This window comes from Podarcis erhardii (assembly GCF_964252035.2).
Source record: "Podarcis erhardii genome assembly, chromosome: 14".
NCBI lineage: Eukaryota > Metazoa > Chordata > Lepidosauria > Squamata > Lacertidae > Podarcis > Podarcis erhardii.
This window is the reverse complement of record NC_138503.1, coordinates 7319465-7339329: the sequence shown is the minus strand read 5'-3', so window position 1 is coordinate 7339329 and position 19865 is coordinate 7319465. Positions and strand designations below refer to the sequence as shown.

General features: G+C 51.2%; 1 protein-coding gene across 1 annotated transcript in view; it reads left to right on the top strand.

Moving 5' to 3' along the window:
* The first annotated feature begins 515 nt into the window (after positions 1 to 515).
* The window catches only part of UNC13C (unc-13 homolog C), a 130796-nt gene continuing 111446 nt past the window's right edge, over positions 516 to 19865 (top strand). Inside the window, exons 1-2 of the mRNA XM_081839403.1 lie at positions 516 to 686; positions 6692 to 9905. Coding sequence (XP_081695529.1) covers positions 6926 to 9905 — 2980 coding nt within the window. The 5' untranslated portion in view covers positions 516 to 686; positions 6692 to 6925. The remainder of the gene's footprint in view (positions 687 to 6691; positions 9906 to 19865) is intronic.

The window sequence follows — 19865 nt, the reverse complement described above, 5'->3', positions numbered from 1 at the left end:
AGGCAGAAGCTCCCACCGACTCCTCCATATTATTATTATTATTGCTATTGCTATTTGCATCCCTGCTTGCTTGGGAGGGATCTGCAAGCCAGCGCTGTTTTCGGAAGGAAGCCCCCCGCCCCTCTCCCCCGTTTCCTCCACCTTTTCAGAAGCAGGAGAAGAGAAACCTGCAGAGCGCCCCCCCGCCGCCCCTTCCAGGCAGGCCCCTGGAGCCCCGGCCTGGCCTCGGGGAGCCGCCTGGTGGGAGAGGGCGCGCAGCAGCGGAAGGGCTTCCCCCACCCGCGGGCGGCACGTGGCCCTGGAGGGCCCGGCTGGCCTCGCTCTGCCGCCGGACCCGGAGCTCCCGAGGCGGCGCGGCCAGCAGGGGGAGGCGGCTGCGTCGGGGCGGCCGAGACCTCGCGGGCGGGGAGAGGAGAGGAGGAGGAGGAGGCGGCGAGGAGGCGGAGGCGCTGCAGTAGCAGCGGAGGAGGAGGAGGAGGAGGAGGAGGAAGGCAGACGAGGCGCGCGCTGCTCCGCTCCGCTCCGCTGTGCCAGGCGAGCAGGCGAGCGAGCAACTGGCTGCTGCGACGGGCGCGATGGGAGAGCGAAGCGGCGCGGCGCGGACTCCTTGCCTCGGAGCCGGCCGTGGAGGCGCCCTGCTCCGGCCGCTGACAGGAGCCGCCGCCGCCGCCGCCGTACATTGCCCGGTAAGTCGGCGGAGGGACGGCGGAGGGTGGGCCGGGCAGCGCCGCGGAGAGACGCGCAGCTCCGCGCTGGCTCGCTGGCCTGGGAGGAGTGAGGCAAGGCAGCCGCCGAGTCCCGAGGGAACCCAGCCGCCCTCCCGGCGCGTCCCCACGAGGCGGGCGGGCGGGAGCAGCGGCGGCACACGCCTCGCCCTTGCCCGCTCCTCGCCGCCGGTGCCACTCCGGGCTGAGCAGGCGCCGCGGCGGGCTTCTGCGCGACCCCGTGGAAGAGGCGCCCAGCCCGCCGCCGCCGGCTTCCAGCTCCCTCGGAGTCTCCCCTCGCGGCGGGTGGGGGGGGGTGGGGGGTTAAATGCCGGCGTGGGGCTGGGGGGCTCTCCCACGGTGGAGGTAGTTCCCCCGACTCTTAGGTGAGCTGCTGGAGTATGGAGGGGGGAGAGAACCCTTGATGGTGACTTCCAGTGTTAGTGGAGCCCCCCCCCCCCCCGCCAATCGTCTCCGGGCGGATCCACGGAGCTTTGCGAAAGAGGCTCTTCCTGAGCGAGGACACATCGAGGGCTGGCGATGGGCAGGCGGCGGCGGCGGAGCAACGTCGAGATGTTGCCCGATGTCAGTTTTCCTTTTGCAAGCTTGCCGACTTTGGAGGGTCTCCTCGCCGAGGGAGAGCCGGGAGGATTCAGCGCCCCCAGCCCCCTCCCCCGAAAGAGGCGATTGACGGAGCAAAATGGTTTAATGTTGGAGCTCTCCGTCTCCTGCCGGCGAGTTGCGAAGCGGGCAATAGATCAGGGCGCATTAAAAGCAAGCGACGAATTAGTGAGATGGAAAGGACTCCTAATTACCCTTCGGAGTTGACTCCAAAGTAACATCGCAGGAGACAAACATGCCTTCCGAAGCAGGGGAGGGTTTGCTAGGACATTGGCATGGCCCCTTCTCTTTGGTTCAGATCCTTCTGCCCCCAGGGGACAGCTGTGCACACTTATTCTGCACTCTTGTCCTCAGAAGCCCCTTTTCTCCGGGTCTGGGAAACCCTGATGCTGCTGGAAGGTGCTGTCAGAGGGTCTCCCCTGAGCCAGTCCCCTGTGCTTGGCCGCAGAGCTGTGGGGAGACTCAGCACCAGCAGGGCCGGGCTGCTTGGCAGCAATGTGTCTCCACTGCTCCTTGTCACTGTTGGTCAAGAAAAGGGATGGTGGCGGCAGCAGCAGCAGCAGGGTGGGACCAAACCACCATCCTGCTGCCCCAGCTCCTCTGCTGTCCTCAAGGTGTCTTCCCAAAAGATTCCTTTCAGTCTCTTGCTTCTGAGTGATATTAGCAAACCATGGAATGTGGCCAAAAGCTGGTTTTGAGTCTAATGTCTACGTCATGTGGCTGCCAACATTGGGGCCCCAAATTCTGTTTCGCATTGTGGCGGGGGGGGGGGGGACGGGGACCTCCGCTATCACCTGTGTGCAAACCCAGCCTGGACCGGGAGGGGTCTGGCTTCTTCGCACAGAATTGGGTTCCCAGGGTGAATCTGGAAATCTTTTGGCAAGGCTCTCCTGCAGTGGCTGTTATTGCTATATCCTCTTGAGAACATGACTGGAGACACTTATCCATAATGCATTAATTTTGGCCAGGTGTTGGACCTGTGTCAGGTTTTTCTTACTAGAGTCAAAGTCGCCCCAACCCTCCTCGATGGAGCAAGTAGACCCCTGTGATCCAGTGAAGAATCCAGCCCCATCATAGGGTATTGAGTGTATTTGCAGCATGACTCTGCAGTTAGCGGGGATTCATTGATGTGGCCTGTTCTGGTAGCAAGGTGGGGGAGACGAAGAGAGAGCAGTGGACAATATCAATCTTCCAAGAAACTTTCATCCTCTTTCTCTGCGTAAACCTTGTGTTGGAGTTTGTAGGTGAGGTGGGAGCTAAAACCAGCTGTTGGAGTTTGTGGGTGAGGTGGGAGCTAAAACCAGCTCCATGGATCCAGACAGATCCACAGAGCTTTGTGAAAGAGGTTCTTCCTGAGTGAGGACAAGTCGAGGGCTGGCGATGGGCAGGCAGCGGTGGTGGACGGAGGAGCAACGTCAGATGTTGCCCAATGTCTGTTTTCCCTTTGCAAGCTTGCCGAGTTTGGAGGGTCTCCTCGCCGAGGGAGAGCCAGGAGGATTCAGCGCCCCTAGCCCCCTCCCCCAAAAGGAGTGATTGATGGAGCAAAATGGTTTAATGTTGGAGCTCTCCAACATTACCCTTGGAGCCAGGGGGTCAGAGCCCCAGAGTGACATGACAACCTACAGCAAACTGCGCACCTGTTCTTCCGACTTGTGGCTGCAGCTTGGTCCTGGCCTAACAGGGCTGGAGATCAGGCTCAGAGAGGGTTTCAGCTCAGATGCAGACCACTCCAGGGGCAGGTGGTTGCCTCCCTTCTGCTGTGTGGGGTTATCATTCTCCCAGCCAGTTCCTGAGCTGGTTGATTATATTCATCTAAGGATTTCTGCTGAAGGAGGCTGTGGGTTGGGGCTGCCTATTGATAATCCAGTAACAGCTTTCTTCCCTTCCCCATACCAATGAGTGGCATGCACAAGGAAAGGCCTGTTTCAAACCAGTCTCTGGAGTGTGGCAACTGAGCACAAAGTTCCTTCTCCTACAGTTCCTTTTGTTTGCCCTGCTCAAGGCAGGGGACATGGTCCAGCTGGGGACTCGGCTTCCCCCATGGCCACCGAGACTTCTCCCTTGGTTTGGTTCTGCTGTGGGCCAGCCTGGATGGAGCTTTCCCACCTCTGATGCCTGGGTGTTTGCTGGCTTCCAGTCTCGGTCAACCTGACCAATGGTCAGGGAAGATGGAAAATGTAGCCTTGCAACAGACTCCCCCAGCCCTGACACACACTTTCATTCAAATGTGTTAAGTCTGCCGAACCCTATTAGTAAAGCTGTCAATATCATGTTAATTGGGCACTGGACATCATGCCAAAAGGCATTCCTGGAAGCCCTTTGCACACTTGTTGAAACGGCAAGTGCTTTGAGCAAATGCAAAACTTCCCTTGGCCAGAATATCCTTGGCAACCTCAGTGTCCCTCTTTCGTTTTCCCTTCTGGCTGAAGAATGTAAATAGCACCAGAGAGAGACTCAGAAGCAGCCAAAGGGTCAACACCTCTTGGGGTGTTGCTCTTTGGCCTTTAGAAGCTTCTTCGTGGTATTCCAGTTTAAAAAATATGCCCCTTTCTTAATGGGGGACAGCTGCCCCCCACTTACGAGGACATACCATATATAATTTCATTTTAATGTATTTTTGTTGTTGTTTTTCTTTCTTTTTTCCCTTTTTAGTCGCTAGGAGGTGATGGATATTTGTTTACTTCTATATTTCTTTTCTGTGTGTGATGTATTAAAAGGACATACCCTATTGATGTATTTCACCAAATTCCCAAAATATCGGAATTTCCCACCCCCACCCCCACCCCGTTCCTTCCCTATCTGCATCTCTTAAGCACCCTGCTTGCCCCCGCCCACCTGTGGCTTATCTCCCTGAATCCACCCCCTCCTCCTGCGCCCATTCATTTGCCCCATATAGACGAATTCAAAGAGGGATGCTGCCTGTCCTCCCTCGGGCCCAGCGCACTCTTCCCATGATAGCTTTTGTCACTCAGCCAACCACTTCCATTTCCGTTGCAGGGTGCAGCTGGTCCCGGGAGCAGAAGAGGGGCAGGATGGCAGCCCCTGCTACTGCAGATCCCCGTTCATTCCCCCAAATGAGTCAAGGGGATTTCTTTCCCTGAAAGAAGCACATGAAGTTGGCCTGGCCAAGCTTTAGTAGAGTCATCCTGCCTGCCCTGTTGGGGAGAACAGAGTGGAGAAGCCAGGGCCACACAGTGAGGAGCGGGTGGGTAGGAGCCCAGAAGCACATGGGTGAGAGGAAGACAATGCCCAAGGGCAGCACAAGTGAGCAGGGAGGCGGCAGCATCTCCCATCAGTAAAAAGAGAGATTTCCTAGGTAGAAAAACCACAAAACTCCCCTTTAAATCTGAGGATGCTCCAAACACCCCCCTCCCCCCTTCTCTCCTGTGTCACTTATGAATCTTGTTCCTGCATGAGAGAGGAAGCCAGTAGGAAAAAAGGGAGATGGAATGGGGAGCAATTTTGACTCTCATTGCTGTTTTAATATATGAGGCTTTTTCCACTTGACTGAGAGATGTGGAAAATTAAAATGTCATTAAAAAGAAAATTAAAATGTCATCCTGAGCATCACTTCCAGCGACACCCCTATGGGCAGGATGAGATGCGTCAGTTTAGAAGTTCCTTATTCAGAAACTCCCATTGAAGTCCCATTTTTTGGTAATTTGAAGGCTCTTGACCACAGGGAATGCCAAGAGCCACCAGGGTCTGGCACAGACTGCCGAGGCCACCTCATTCCTACCCTTCTGTCATTATATACTCGTGTTACTGTCTTTTTCAAATGATGAGTGCCCATCAAAGACCTCGTAACCTGTACTTCTGTTTCCTGCTGATGCTCAGCTCTGCATCCCGCCATAAGTTGTGGCGGTGGAATTCATTTTGTTGTACATGAAGTCGGTGCTAGCAAATGATAACTGTGTTCCGATGAGCTTCTCTAAGTTCTGCCTTGGACTTCTTGTCTCCTTATTGACTCCACTGAACTCTCCTTAATCTTTCCCATGGTTAGCAAAGCATGAATGGGTTGGGGGCTGGGCTGGGAGCAGCTAGATGTATGCAACCTCTGCCTTTTTCTTGGGCCTTCCAAGCCTTGTGGCTAAATTGCAAGCACTGGTAGGTCCGCTCTGGGAAGCTGCTTGCAGCAGAACAAATGAGATATTTCTGAATGAGCTGTTTTGACTCAGGCAATCATTTCAGGTGTTCAGTTGTTTACAAGACAAATGCTTGGAAACCGTATTTAAAAATCTCGGTACTAAACACTGTAAACTTAATTGCAAAAATCAATTTTTTGCACCCTGCATTAAAATAGTGGGGAAAGGATAAATCTCAAGGATTAATATTATCCACAGGGTTGACAGGACAAGACTGTAACAGCTTCTGAAGGGGGGCGGTGGGGGGTGTCAGCAGCCTTGTTAGTCTGGCAGCAAAAACAGCCCAAAGGCCTTCAGACACCTGGAAGGCAGACGTGCTGCTTATTGTATAAGCTTTGTGGACACCCATGTCCGCTTCATCAGAAGCAAGCTTGTTTCCTGATACATTTGTGCGTCTTGAAGGGTCTTTTGCTTGCTTCCTGCATGGCCTGAGAGCCGCCGTTCTTTCACTGCCTGCAGTTGCACATTGCATAACCATCCTTCGCATCGCCGGAGTCAGCGGTGGTGCCTGGCTGCAGGAAGTGCTCTTTGGCTGCTCTCGTTCTAGCCGATGCGAAGGGCAGAACAGCTGAACTGTAAGAATCCGTAGGCAGAGGGGGAAAGCACCAGCCAAGCTGGCGACTGGCTGAGTTTGCAGAAAGATGTCTCAGGGTCCAAAAACTTTGGGGTGTCTTTTTTTTAAAAAAAGAAAGTTACGCATGTACAAGTATCCCTACACGTCCTCTGTGTACTCCTCAAAGCAATTACTTATAGGCAGTCTCTTGGATTTCATGTGCCTACCCCATGATGTCTTCTGAGCGAAAGGGCTGCGCGTACTTCAGTCTTGCTGAATTTAGTCAAATTTGTTTCCAAGTAGGCAGGAGCTAACAGCCTTTCCTCCTCCTCCTAGTCAAGATCCCTCTTAACTCTAAAGCTGTGAGGTCTGAGTGTATCAAAGTGTGCCATGAAAACTTCTTGCATGAAATAACTTCCTCTTGATTAGCTTTTCATGTTTAGTTTGGAAGTCAGATTTCAGCAGTGAAGTTTCTCCTAAGATCAACGGCCTGTATTAATATGCATTCAAGAAAAGCAGATTCTTCAAATGTATCAGTTTCATTCTTTAAAATACCATATTGCAAAGTGTCAGGTGTTGTGAGCAAGTGTCCAGCATTTCTTGGGCACGTATGTGAAATTGAAAATTTTGGTTTGGGAGCCATAGTAACATCTCTGCTTTCCTTCTAGATGCTGCAGAGAGCGATGGGGATCAGGACCCGAATTTGCTTCACCTGTGGAGCTCCCTCAGGAATTGGTTTCTACTGATTTGCTGTCAGACGATACAGAAACGGTGCCAGCACCCAGGATTAGCCCTTGCCGCTGTCAGCGCGATGACCGCCTGAAGACTGTGTTGGAAACCAGCATTCTCATGGATAGAAAATTGCCATCTCTGTGGGAAAAGGCCCACTGAAATCACCCTCCATGGTTTCTGCTCTCTTTAAGAGCCTGATCTCTTCCTACATATATAAGATTTACAAAGGAATGTTTACAAAGAAATTGGGCAATAGTACAAAGAAGAAAGAGAGCTGTCAAAGCAAACACGAACAAGAAGTTCCCCAGGTTGGGCACATAAAGAATCCCAAGTTCTCAAACACTTTGAAAAGCACGGTCAAAAAGATCGCCAAGTGCTCCTCCGCCCGTAATTTGTCCACCGAAGAGGAGGAAGGCAACAAAGAATTCTCCCTCTCCCCGACCTTCAGCTATCGGGTGGCAATTGCAAACGGACTGCAGAAGGGTGTTTTCTTGACAAATAACAATGAGGACCCATTCCAAGATCTATCTTCCAACGAAAGCTCGTATTCAGAGTCCTTAAGCGAAGTCAAGGGCCCGAGTAAGGACCAAGCGTATTCGTCCCACACGATGCCGGTGAGACGCAACCGGAAGAGCCTGAATAGCCTCGCCCCCTCGGACGGGAGCTCTGACGGCGAGCGCACTTTGCACAGCTTGAAGCTTGGGGCCTTGCGGAAGCTGCGGAAATGGAAGAAGAGCCAGGAGTGCGTTTCCTCGGACTCCGAGCTCAGCACATGGAAGAAGACCTGGGGCCTCAGGAGCAAGTCCTTGGACAGAACAGCTCGGGCCCCCAAGTCCAGCGCCCTCGAACCCAGCTTCAGTTCCACAGGCTGTATCAGCCAGACCCACGATGTGATGGAAATGATTTTCAAGGAGCTTCAGGGAATCAGTCAGATTGAAACCGAGCTCTCTGAGCTGCGGGGGCACGTCAACGCCTTGAAGCAGTCCATCGATGAGATCTCCAGCAGTGTGGAAGTCGTGCAGAGCGAGATCGAGCAGTTGCGGACGGGCTTCGTCCAATCCAGAAGGGAGACACGGGACATCCATGATTACATCAAACAGATTGGGCACACGGGAAGCAAAGCCAGCTTGAGGTTTCTCAACGTCCCAGAAGAGAAGTTTGAAAATGTTGAGCATGTGGTGTGTAGAACTCTAGTGGAGAAAATGGGGTTTTCTGAAAGCCCCAATCCTGTGAAGATAGAATTTGCCCAGAGGGTGGGGCACCACAGGGAATGCCCCAACGCCAAGCCCAGACCCATTCTTGTGTACTTTGAAACGCCCCAGCAAAGAGATTTAGTTTTGAAAAAATCTTACAAGCTCAAAGGAACTGGCATTGGGGTTTCAACCGATATCATCTCTCACGAGACTAAAGAGAGAAAGGACAGAAGTCTGCCTTCATCGCAGACATACGAGAGCATGGACATGAAACTGCTGCCCGTTGACCTCAAAACTAAAAGGCATGCCTGGGAATCCCCTGACAGCAGCGACAGGGAACTGGAATCGGATATAAACCGGAACAGTTATGCAAAGATATCCAAATCGGCACCACAAATGAAAAGAAGTACCACAAAGGCAAGAGAGGAGTCTTCAAATAGCAGAATCCTTAAAGGAGCTGCAGATGGTAACACTGTCCCAAACAAAATAAATTATAATGAAGAGTCACCAGGGGCTGAGAGCCTACAGGCAGAGTCCAAGGGCGGCTGTTACTCCAGCATGACCCCTCTCTGGCAGTCGCAGAATGACTTTGGAACACTTAAGCTCAGCCGTTCAGAATCTGACTTTACTAAACTCTGCCAGTCATACTCCGAAGACTTTTCAGAGAATCAGTACTTCAGCAGAACCAATGGCAGCTCTCTCTTGTCTTCCTCTGATCGAGAACTCTGGCAGAGGACACATGACGACCCATCCAGCTGGGGGGGTGGTTCACAAGAGCAGACGTTCAGTCAAGGTGCCCCCCCCTACAGGGTTGAGAATGAAGCAGAGAACACAGAAACGGTTGACAGTGGGCTCAGCAATGGGATCATGTGTGCGTCTGGGGACAGGAGTCATTACAGCAACTCTCAAGTCTCCTTAGAAGATGATCTTTCGCCATGGAAAGACTGGAATCAGCTGGAACAGAACACGGACTTGGGGTTAGATTCGTCAACACAAGAAGTTTTGGCTTATGACTTGAGTAGCTCTTCTGACCAACAGGTAGACTATGGTCAGATTTCTGACCTCCAGTATGACACAGAAAGTTATGATTTCGCCCTGGATAGCAACTCTCCCTCTGGCCCACAGTTCAGTAACGAAGCCGAGAGCCAGTGGATTGGCCAGTATGACGACTACCAGGAGACCAATGCCAACACACTGTATCAGAACCAGAACAGGAAGCCCATGATGTATCGAAGCCAAAGTGAGCTTCCAAGCGACGACTCTGAGGAAGCCCCTCCAAAGTCTTGGCACAGCAGGCTGAGCATTGACCTTTCAGACAAGACATTCAGCTTTCCAAAATTTGGAAACACTCTGCAGCGGGCCAGATCAGCCTTGGAAGTGGTATGGAATAAAAGCACACAGAGTTTGAGTGGATACGAGGACAGCGGGTCATCTTTTATGGGGAGGTTTCGGACTTTGTCCCAATCCACTGCTAACGAATCCAGCACAACCCTGGATTCGGACGTTTACACAGAGCCTTATTACTACAAAGCCGAAGATGACGAAGACTACAGTGAGCCAGCTGGAGAGAATGAAACGGATTATGTGGAAGTCATGGAGCAAGTTCTTGCTAAACTGGAGAACAGAACTAGTACCAATGAATCGGAGGAACTGGTCCAGGAATACGAGCCAGAGCAGACTCCGTACGAAAGCCCTTGCGCTGTTTCGCAAGAGGATGACACTCCTGACGGCTATTTCGATGCCGGTGTGGTTGGTGGTGATGTGATGGAATTCACAGAGGATACAGTTGTTGAAACAGAAGCAGAAGCAGAAGCGCAGGAAGATGAAAATCAAAATGTCCCCGAAGTTCCTGTTCAGATGCCAGTGAAAAAAACAATTCGGCCTTCTTTCAAAGAAGCTGCTTTGAAGGCTTACAGGAAGCAGATGAGTGAGCTGGAGGAGAAGATCCTTGCTGGAGGTACAGCACTTTTGACATTCTTAAATGCATAAGTGTGTATTTGTGTGTATCTATACATATTTAAAAAGCAAACACACACATCGCTAAAGAACAGGCCTTGGGTTCTGTAGGTGCTGTTATTACTCCTGTGGAATTCTGTATCACAGAAACTATTTAACTTAAGGAAGAAGAAAAGATGTTGGTTTCAGTGGGGGAATTTTGTAGCTTAACCCAAACATTACTAGTCATCCGACCTAATCCACAATTCAGTTAAATCCAAAGAGTTCAGATTCTTCATCCCACTGTAATTGATTGAGTAAATTGGCTTAAATCCATCCAAGTGTGACTAACTGAATTGTAAATCAAACTGTTTGCATGTGTCCCCCCAAAAGAATTTCTTGATGGTTGAAATGTTATCCTTCTTAATGTATCTTTCTCTGTCTTGAAGCGATGAATGCTTTACATATCATGTACTCAAACCCCTTCTAAAGCGCAGGATGGGAGCATCCTCATTCTGGAATCTTTTCTGTAAAAAACAACAAAAAAAAACCTGTGGGAGTTCTAGAACTGATTTCTCAAGATCTTTTTGGCCTGTCCAATTCATTGAACAATTTGCTGTCATTTACTAATCAGTAAGTGGTCCAGATTGTGTCCTAAGAAGAAAATGAGATCTGACATTCAAGAGAGGGAAATAAATGGTGTGCTTGTCCAGCAGAGATCAAAGAGGCTTCAGGAGAACTTTTAGGCCTTCAAACATTCCCTGAGCATCGGACCCTAATAGGGGACATGTTCCTATGGCTCTGTACCATGGGGCCTCCAATTCAAATGCTCAGTTGGTTGAATGCCTTTGATGCGCCTCTAGGCCAAGCATTGCCTGTGTAAGGCACATTTTTGGGGTTGCGGAAGAGGAGAGAAGTGCTCTGTTGCATTCTGCTGTTCTATGCTAGCCACATTGACATGGTTTTTCAGGTTGGGGCTATGCGTGTTTTCCTACAGCTTTCAATCAAACCTTGCATTTTCATAAGGTGGAGTGTTGTAATGGGTCAAGAGGCAAGTTGTGTGAAAGAAAACCCTGTCTTTTCTGTTGGGATCCCCTTCTGACTTCAGAGCTGCCTTTCTGTTCCCCACAGTGGCCCTGAATGTGGGTGGGGGGCCCATGCCTCCCAGAACATCTCTTCCCAGGCAGGGGAGCTTCACCAAGCATAAACCATGGGGGGGGCGAGCTGAGGGGCTGCACAGCCTCCTCTTCCCAAGCAGGTATGCTGGTGCTCACTTTGCACAGTGGTAAGGTTGGCCCCTCGCTTTGACGGGCTGCCCCCCTTCTTGAAACGAGCAGGATTGGCCCTAGAGGGGGAGCTGCACCTTGCATTTGTTGGACCCAACAGGGGACTGCTGTGGGGAGGGATCCTGTGAGTCCAGAATATCTGGAGGGCACCAGGTTCATGGAGGTTCAGAGGAAGAGAGCAATGGAGCAAAATTTTCTGGGGTTGCCTCTCCCAATCTGCCAATATGGCAGATGACTCCCTTGAGTTGCCCATATAGCGACGTCTTCGCTCAGAAGGTTTTTAGTTCTGTTGAGCCAGAAGTCATCTCTTCTCCTGCAGCCTCAATCTATGCAAACAGTCTTGGCTGCCGCCCTCCCCACTGCCCAGCCACAATCCATAATGGCAAAGCATCTCAGGACATGGATCCAGGAACTTGAGCTCTGCTGATGTAAACAAGCCACCAAGGGGGATTCTGGAGGTGTGGGGGAAATGTCCAGGTGGGGGGTGCTGAGCTGGATCAGGAGCGGCCTCCATGTGGCTTAATCTTCTGTGCCACCGCCTGATCTTCATGTGAAACTGGCCACAGTCAGCCTCCCAGCTGAGATGAGAGGCTGGGATGATGCATCTCTCCCTCTCTTGTCTGCTGTGGTCCATGCCAGATTCTTCCTCAGGGCTGGTGGAGGACATGGGTGGCCTTCAGATCTCCATGGATTCTGTGACATTCTTCCCACAGCCAAACAAAGAGGGGGTGTTGTTTTTGGAGCCATTGATTGGCTAAGGTTTCTTTGCAACCATGGGCATAATCACTGTAGCTTTGCCCAGCTCTTTTAAATACCGAGTGGGGATGGAGGGGGTCTTCTAGACCAGGGGTCCTCAAACTAAGGCCCGCAGGCCAGATAAGGCCCGAGGGACTCATTTATCCAGCCCACGGTGATTGCCGCCGCCTGCTCTTACCAGCGCTGCGCTGCGCGGCTGTCCACTTCCAGGTTGGAGGAGCACTGGAAATAGCTTGTGCACAAGCTTTATTTGCGCATGCGCAAGCGTTATTTGTGCATGCGCAAGTGCTATCTGTGCATGCGCAAGCATTATTTCCATTGCACATCCAGGTTGGAGGAGGCCCGTGCACATGCGCACAAGCTATTTCCGGTGCTCCTCTGACCTGGAAGTGCACTGGAAATAGCGTGTGCGCACGTGTATGGGCACGCCCTCCCCTGTCTTCTGGCCCGCCACACGATCGGCGCTGGAGACAGTGGCCTGAAGCACGCTAAGTTTGCTGGCCCCTGTTCTAGACTGTGTTCTAAGCAGGGCTTGGGTGGCCCTTTCTTCCTTCCTGCAGGCAATGATGCTTCCCTGCATTCTGGCCTCGGATGCCTGTGCAATCTTTCAGTCTCTGTATGTTTGTGCAGTGAGGCATCTCAGTCTACTCCACTTGGGAGTGTGTTGTGAAGCAGCGGGAAGCCGCACCTGAGGGTGGTGGGAACCTGGTTCTGATGAAGCGGTGGTGACTTCCCTGCTGGGATCCTGTGTCCTGCGAGGCTTGCTGGGAGCAGCTCAGCTTCAAAAGGCACCAGGATCCCGCTCTGCCTGCCGACTTGGTGCCCTCTGGCTGTTGATGGACTACAGCTCCCAGCATGCCTGGCTATTGGCCCTGCTAGCTGAGTCCAACACCCTCTGGAGGGTACCAGGCTAGGGAAAACTGCTCACTGCTCTGGGAATGAATGGCTGGAGGACTCAGACGCTGATTTGTTGCACTTCATTATCTCCACTTGCAAGCCCTGGGGTAGTGGTGCATTGCCCCCTGTCCGACTGTCTCTTGCTACTCTTCCATCCTCCCCAAAATGTTTAGTCATGGTTGAATCTTGCTTCTCCTCTTCAGGCTGCTGTTCCTTCCTTGCAACTGCTGTTCTCTGGCCCCCCCATCTCTGGGAAGTACCAGCCTGCCTCCTCTGCTTCCATCTCCTCCTCTTCCGCACTGCCTCTTTCGCTCCTCTCTCCTTTGCTCACCCAGATTCCTTTCTCTCCTTCCTGCTGTCCCTCTGCAGCCAGGCTCCCTTGTATGTGGCCATATCCTTATCGTTTTGCTCATCATTCATCTTCCTCCTCCTTCTCACTGTCCCTCTTTGCCAGCCCCTTTCAGCTTGCTCCCTTGTTGGGTCAGGTGAACAACCCAAGGCCCACTAAGTCTTGCTCCCAGTGAGCCTTTCTGAAAGGGGCTTGTCTTCCCCTCTCATCCCATAGCTGATGAAATCACAGAGGATGCTTGGAACCTGCAGGCCAGTGTGCCACTTTCATCTGGAATCTGCAATCTACAGATGTTCATCGCATCTGCAGTTCTTTGGATTCCAGGGGCATCTCAGTCTGGGGGATGTTATGGACCTCATTTTTGGTTTCAGCTTCCTGGTCTTGGCTTGTTGCTTCTCCACATCCCCATCATACTCCTTCACGGTGTGCAACAGCTGCCTCCCTTCCGTGTCTTCAGTCCCCAACCCTTTTTGCATTGGGGAGTTATGGCTTTCCTCCTTACATAAGACTCAAGAGAGGCTGGCCCTAGGAAATGGCTGAGCAATGGGTACCCTGCCCTGCCCGCTATTGAGACGTCAGGAGGCCATGAGGTCCAGCTGGGTTTCAGTTCTTCTATTTCATAATAACATAGTGAAACAGCACAACAGTACCAAATATGACAACATGCAAAGATCAGGGCTTCCGCAGCCCATTTTCCAGACCAATTTCAGTCCTATTTTATTCAAAGAAGTGCCCCTGTGCTGAGAGCAAGGCTCACGGGTGGCAGCACAGCCTCCTTTCAAGTCTGGCTGTCGCCATGGCCTGTTTGGCTTACCTGGCTGGCAGACCAACCTGTGCCCTGGCCTGAATACAGGCACTCCATCAAAAGTGTGTGATGGGATTTGTGGAACACAGGCCAGGCTCTTTGGCCAGGGATTTTCAGGGCAAAATGAGAATGCAGAAAAACTTGGCCATAGAGTTCCAAAGATGCTTTGAGTGACCCAATGATGGGACAGTTCATAGAATTGTAGAGTTGGAAGGAACTCCGAGGGTCATCTAGTCCAGCCCTCTACAATGCAAGAGTCTCAGCTAAAGCCTCCATTTGCGCTTCCATGGTAGATTTCTGTGCAGATCTGGTAGTGCTCCTGAGCCTGCAGGGATTAACAATCCAGCAACAACTATGTGCTTCTTCAAGCTTCTGTGGCCTCTTGATGGAAATAGATTAAAATATATTCACCAGAGCTGAGATCATACCTGGGCGTGAATGTCAGCCTCAAGGGCATATTTAGACATTGCCGTGCTCATCCCGCTGTGGAAAAGAGCACAAGTTAATCTTTTAATGCTTGCATGAAAGGCGGGCGCCCCTCCTTAGTTGCACCGCATTTGAATATTTCTCCATCATTGCATTTCGGAAAGGGAAAAGCAGCCTCCATTAAACTCAACCCACGGCAGACAGAGCAAGCAGCATTCCTGAACGACAGAGTAGCTGAGCTAAGGAGGGAGGTGGGCTCACTGGAGGGCCACTTTCTTGGCGCTGCAGAGTCCCTGGAGCCTCCTATCAGTCCCCACCCCATGCAGCACACCGAGGAAGGAAAAGGAATCATAGAATGGAAAAGTAGGGTGGGCCCCCAATAAGTCATCTAGTCCAGGCTCTGGCCAATGCAGGAAGTCTGCTGCCTGATGGGGGCAGCCATGCTGTGCTTGGGAACCTCCAGGACACAGTACTCCAGGTGACGTCTGACCAAAACAAAATAAAGCAGCACGTTAACTTCTCGTAATCTCTTCCTCTTGATCCAGCCCAGAATTGCATTAGGATTTTTGGCCGCTGCATTCCAGGGCTGGCTCATACTTCGTTTTATATTAATTTTTTTAATTTAATGTCCTTGTATCCCGCCTTTCTTTAAAAAATGGGATTCAAGGTGGCTGACAAGATTTAAAAACATCCTTATAAAATGACACAGTAATAAAACCAAACCTAGTTAGAAGCAATAGTTAAAATATATCAAAACAGATTTAAAAGCAGCATTAAATGATGGTCTGCCCTGACAGCAGCTCCGTGGTCAGCATCAATCTGCCCCTTAGTTTTCAGAGGCCTGTCTGGATAGGTCTTAGCCTGCTGGCAGAAGGATAACAGCAAGGGAGGCAGTCTTACCTCTCTTAGGAGGGGATTCCATAATATGGTCTGCTAAGATCTCCAGGTCCTGTGTATGCTACCAAGTCAAGGGTCAGTCCATCCTGAAAGGCAGAGAGAGAGCTGAGGAAAACAGGTGGAGGTAGGGGCAAAAAGGAGAAGACTATGCCGTTATTTCACTTACAATTTCCTTATTTATTTATATTCTTTATTTAAATATTTCTAGACCACAGTTTCATCAAAGTGCAGCAAGGCGATATACAACAAGCGAGATCAATAAAAACATCTATAAATGCTGGTTGGTTAAAAGAAAATCCATATTCCAGAGGCCTCTCTAAATCATGCCATTTTTAGAGGACGTCTAAAAGAGGGTCGGTTTCTGCCAAACCTCTACTGGCAAGGAGTTCCACAGGGCAGGGTTTGAAGCACTAACAGCACAGTCCCTAGTGAAGGCCAACTGAACCTCAGGGACCACATCAGAGTGCCCCATCAGAGAATCTCAGCAATCAATGTGGAGCAAACGGAATTTGCATCCCAAGCTGTTTCAGGATTTGTGAATTAACGCAGGAACTTTGAGCCGGACCCAGTTGCAGATTGGCAACCGGTGTGTCTCTCTCAGCGGCGCAGGGACATCAACCGTTGCCTACTCCTGTGAGCAATCCAGCTGCTACATTTTGCACTAGCTGCAGCTCATAACAATAATAATAATAATAATAATAATAATAATAATAATAATAATAATAATAATAATTTATTTATATCCCACCCTCCCCAGCCAAAGCAGGGCTCAGAGCGGTTAACAACAATAAAAGTAACACAACATTCTAAAATCAATTCATTTTAAAATCAGTTCAAAATCAAATTTATGGCAACCATTGGGCTGGAGTTCTGTGAGGATTGCCAAAGAAGGGGGTCAGACTGTGCCTTGGCCAAAGGCCTGGTGGAACAGCTCTGTCTTGCAGGCCCTGCGGAAAGATGTCAAGTCCCGCAGGGCCCTAGTCTCTTGTGAAAGAGCGTTCCACCAGATCGGGGCCACAGCCGAAAAAGCCCTGGCTCTGGTTGAGGCCAGCCTAACCTCCCTGTGGCCCGGGACCTCCAAGATGTTTTTGTTTGAAGACCGTAAGGTCCTCCGTGGGACATACCAGGAGAGGCGGTCCTGTCAGTACGAGGGTCCTAGGCCATATAGGGATTTAAAGACCAGTTACAAGGGCAGCCCCACATAAAGCATGGCAGAGTGATCAAGTCCTGAAGTTATCAAGGCACAAACCCCTCTGGTGATGCTGTCACTGTCCAGGAATGGTTGCAGCTGGTGCTCCAGCTGGAGCTGGTGGAAAGCTCTCCTGGCCCCAAAGGTCTCTTGGACCTCTAGTGACAGAGATGGACAAAGGTGTTCCTCCAGACTGCGTTCCTGCTCCTTCAGATGAAGTGCCGTGCAGTTGACACATCTCCTCGACACAGGAACCACTCACCCACAAGGCCTTTGTCTTTCCAGAAGTCAAGCTCAATTTATTGACCCTCATCCAGTCCACTACCGCAGCCAGGGTGCTTTGATTTAGCAAAACACTTTGGCAAGGTAGAGATTCTGGGGGCTCCTGAAAATATGTGTAGCTTTTTCAGGAGCGGTGCAGAGACAGGAAAGGAAGCATCAGCACCAAGTGTGAGATTGTTTGCCAGCCAGTCCTCGAGAGAGCTGGTCAGAGCCAGAGGGAGGTTCTGGCGGGTAGCGATTTTCTGTTGGCTCTCAGAGGCTGAAGTGAGTCATCCAGAGCGGTCAGTGTCTAAGCAAGTCAGGTTCCAAATTGAAGTGAGGCAGGATCCCCCTTGCAAATGGGCCCATGGGGTGAGGCGTTATGATGCTTTGAGCTTGAGAGGGCCTGCTCTGAGTGCATTTAGACTTGCCAGCTCTGTGTCCTTTGGACTGAGCCAGGCTAGCACTGACGTGCTACGGGAGGGGTGTCTGGGTCTCTCGGCTGCAGGGGAAATCAGGTCAAAGCCTGTGACCCTTGTGGCTCAACAGTTCTGGGCTTTGCATTTTGGTCTCTGCACCAGAGAATGGCTGCAGCTGGACATGCCAATCTTGTGGACTTGCTTTTTGGGCTGGGGGTGTTGTGCCAGGCAGGGGCCACTGGACTCATCTGGAATTTGGAACTGCCTTTGGATGTGCTGTGTTCATGTGAGCTCCTATATCAGCTTTGAATAAACATTTCTAGGATTGTTCCTATAACAAAGATAGCAAAACAATAAATGAATACTAAACAACCGGCAAAAGACTGGTGCAAAATATTCAGCAGCTTCAAAACATCTCAAGTTCACAGTCATGGGGGAGATGGCAAGGTCTCTTCCTGGTACTGAAAAGGCATTTGCAGGGGAGGGGGCAGGCGAGCCTCTCTGGTGGGGAAAACATTTCCTAGATGGGGAGGGAAGGTGTTGCCTAGAGAGAAGAAGGGGTATGGGGACCCTGAATATAGCCTAGAGGTCAGCAATGATGGAAGAGTCCCCTGTTTCAGATCCCTTCTGAAAAGTGAATGTTGCAGGTCTTGGCAATGAGGCAAGCTTAGAACTACCCTTTCCATGCCCGGGCCTGACTCTGTGCAGGCTGCTTGCCTGCTCCGTCTGACTCCTGTGGCCAAAGAAAAGACTGTGACAGAGGAGGAGGAGGAGAAGCATCTTTGTGTCTTAGCTGGAGGTCAGAAGCATCTGAGCTCTGGGCTCCCCTTGTGTAAATAAGGCAACCCCCTTCTTCCTTAAGCAGCGAGAGGATCCGGGCCATTGAAGAGCCGTTTCCGTAATCGTGGCATGTTGTGCTCATGTCGCATATAGTAGTTTACGGATAAATAATGCCTGAGCTTAAAAAAGGCATTTGGCAGAGCAGCTGGAGTGGAAATGGAAGTGAAAAGGAGGTCAGGCTTGTGTGTGTGTGTGTGTGTGTGTGTGTGTGTGTGTGTGTGTGTGTGTGTGTTGGGAGGGAGGGAAGCATTGTGGGTGCACAGCCCCCTTTGCAGTAAATGGGGATTGTGCAATTGCACTGCAAGGTTTTTCAGCTGCTTGCCGCTTTTGGGGTTTGCTGGATGGGGCCTCCTATAAAGCCACAGGGCTTTCCCCGTTCCCCTCCAACACATAAGGTCACCTGTGTTCCCCTGCAGAACAGCCCCCAAGAGCCCGCTGCGCTCCAGCTGTTGCTGGGCTCCAACTCCCATTAGCCAGGAGCCCCAAGAACATGGGGGGGGGGAGCGCCAGATTGGGAAAGGCTGCTCTCAACCATGATGATCTCCATGCCTGTCTAACCCCCTCTCTTACAAAACCACTTCTCGCTGATTCCAAGAAAATGTGCTCCACGGCCTGGGTGACTTTCTCACTAATTTAGCCCTGGGGGGGATGGAGGAGAGGCAGAGCTGGAGATCTGCCTTTTCTGTGCAGATAATTAAAATGCTTTTTGGCTCTGCTGGAGAGTCCGAGGGACAATTCAAGACCTTTTCTGCAGCAAGAGTTTTTGCGCCTCCCCGCATTAACAGCAGCATTTGAATTGATCACCATTTGCTAGAGTGTTCTTTGCCAGTTGTGCTTCTTCATGGAAGGGGAAAGCCCCTTCTGTAAAGGCCCCCTCCCCTCCTCACTCTCTCCCATAAATGCTAAATAACAGAGCAGCCCCTCGATGTTTGCACCCGGGAATTTGTCAATCCATCACTGCTCCTGTGCCGCTCCCATCTATCTCTGCTCCATATGTTGTGTGCTGTTAATTCGGAGCTCCAGGTTTGCCCTCATGTGGCCATGTATTAATACATTCAGCCTCTGCAGCTTTTTGCCAGGGAGGGGGGTAATGGCTGGGCTTTTGCTCTGGGCCCCTTTGCAAACGCCGCCCCATCTCCTTCCTCCTTGCAGTGGAGGATCACGGCAGAGAAGGTTGGCCAGAGTTTTCTCTGCACAGAAGCTTCACAGTCTTCCTAGTAACTGAGAAGGAGACGGCCAAAAACGGTTGAATCCTGCAGGGCTCTGGATCTGGGATGTAACGCCAAATCCTGGCAATTTCTTGGGCCTCCTGGAAGATTTCCTGGAGGAAGGGACACGCTTGCCCTCTGCTCCAAAAGTGAGCGCAGTTTTATTAGGATTGTGATTGAAACACGCTGGCTGAAAGAAGGGACAGTAACTGTTTTGCTCCAACCTGGGGGTGGGCTCTCCTTGGTTCGTTCCACCTATTCAGACAGGCTGGAAATATGTGAAGTCGGGGAGTATTTTGGGCCAATGCTGGGTGCAGAAATGTCCATCCCTTCTTCCCCTTCCTTTTCTCTGGAGCAGATCAGGAGAGGAGGCTGGTGCACATTGTCTCCTGATCCAGTTGTCTTTTGCAGAGGCTCAGCGAATGAGCCCATTCCCCCTAATTTTGTGGCCAGCAGGCGATTGGCTCTGACTCATTTGGAAAAGACACTTCTTGCCCCTCCTGCCTTGGGAGTTGGCATAGGGTGGCATCTCCTTGATCCTGTCTTTAACAGACAGGCACCCGATTAACACCTGGCAAGCCCTCCGTAATGTGGAGCACGTAATACCCAGCCCTGTGCAACTCCCTGCACCACTTTTAAGAGGAAAGGG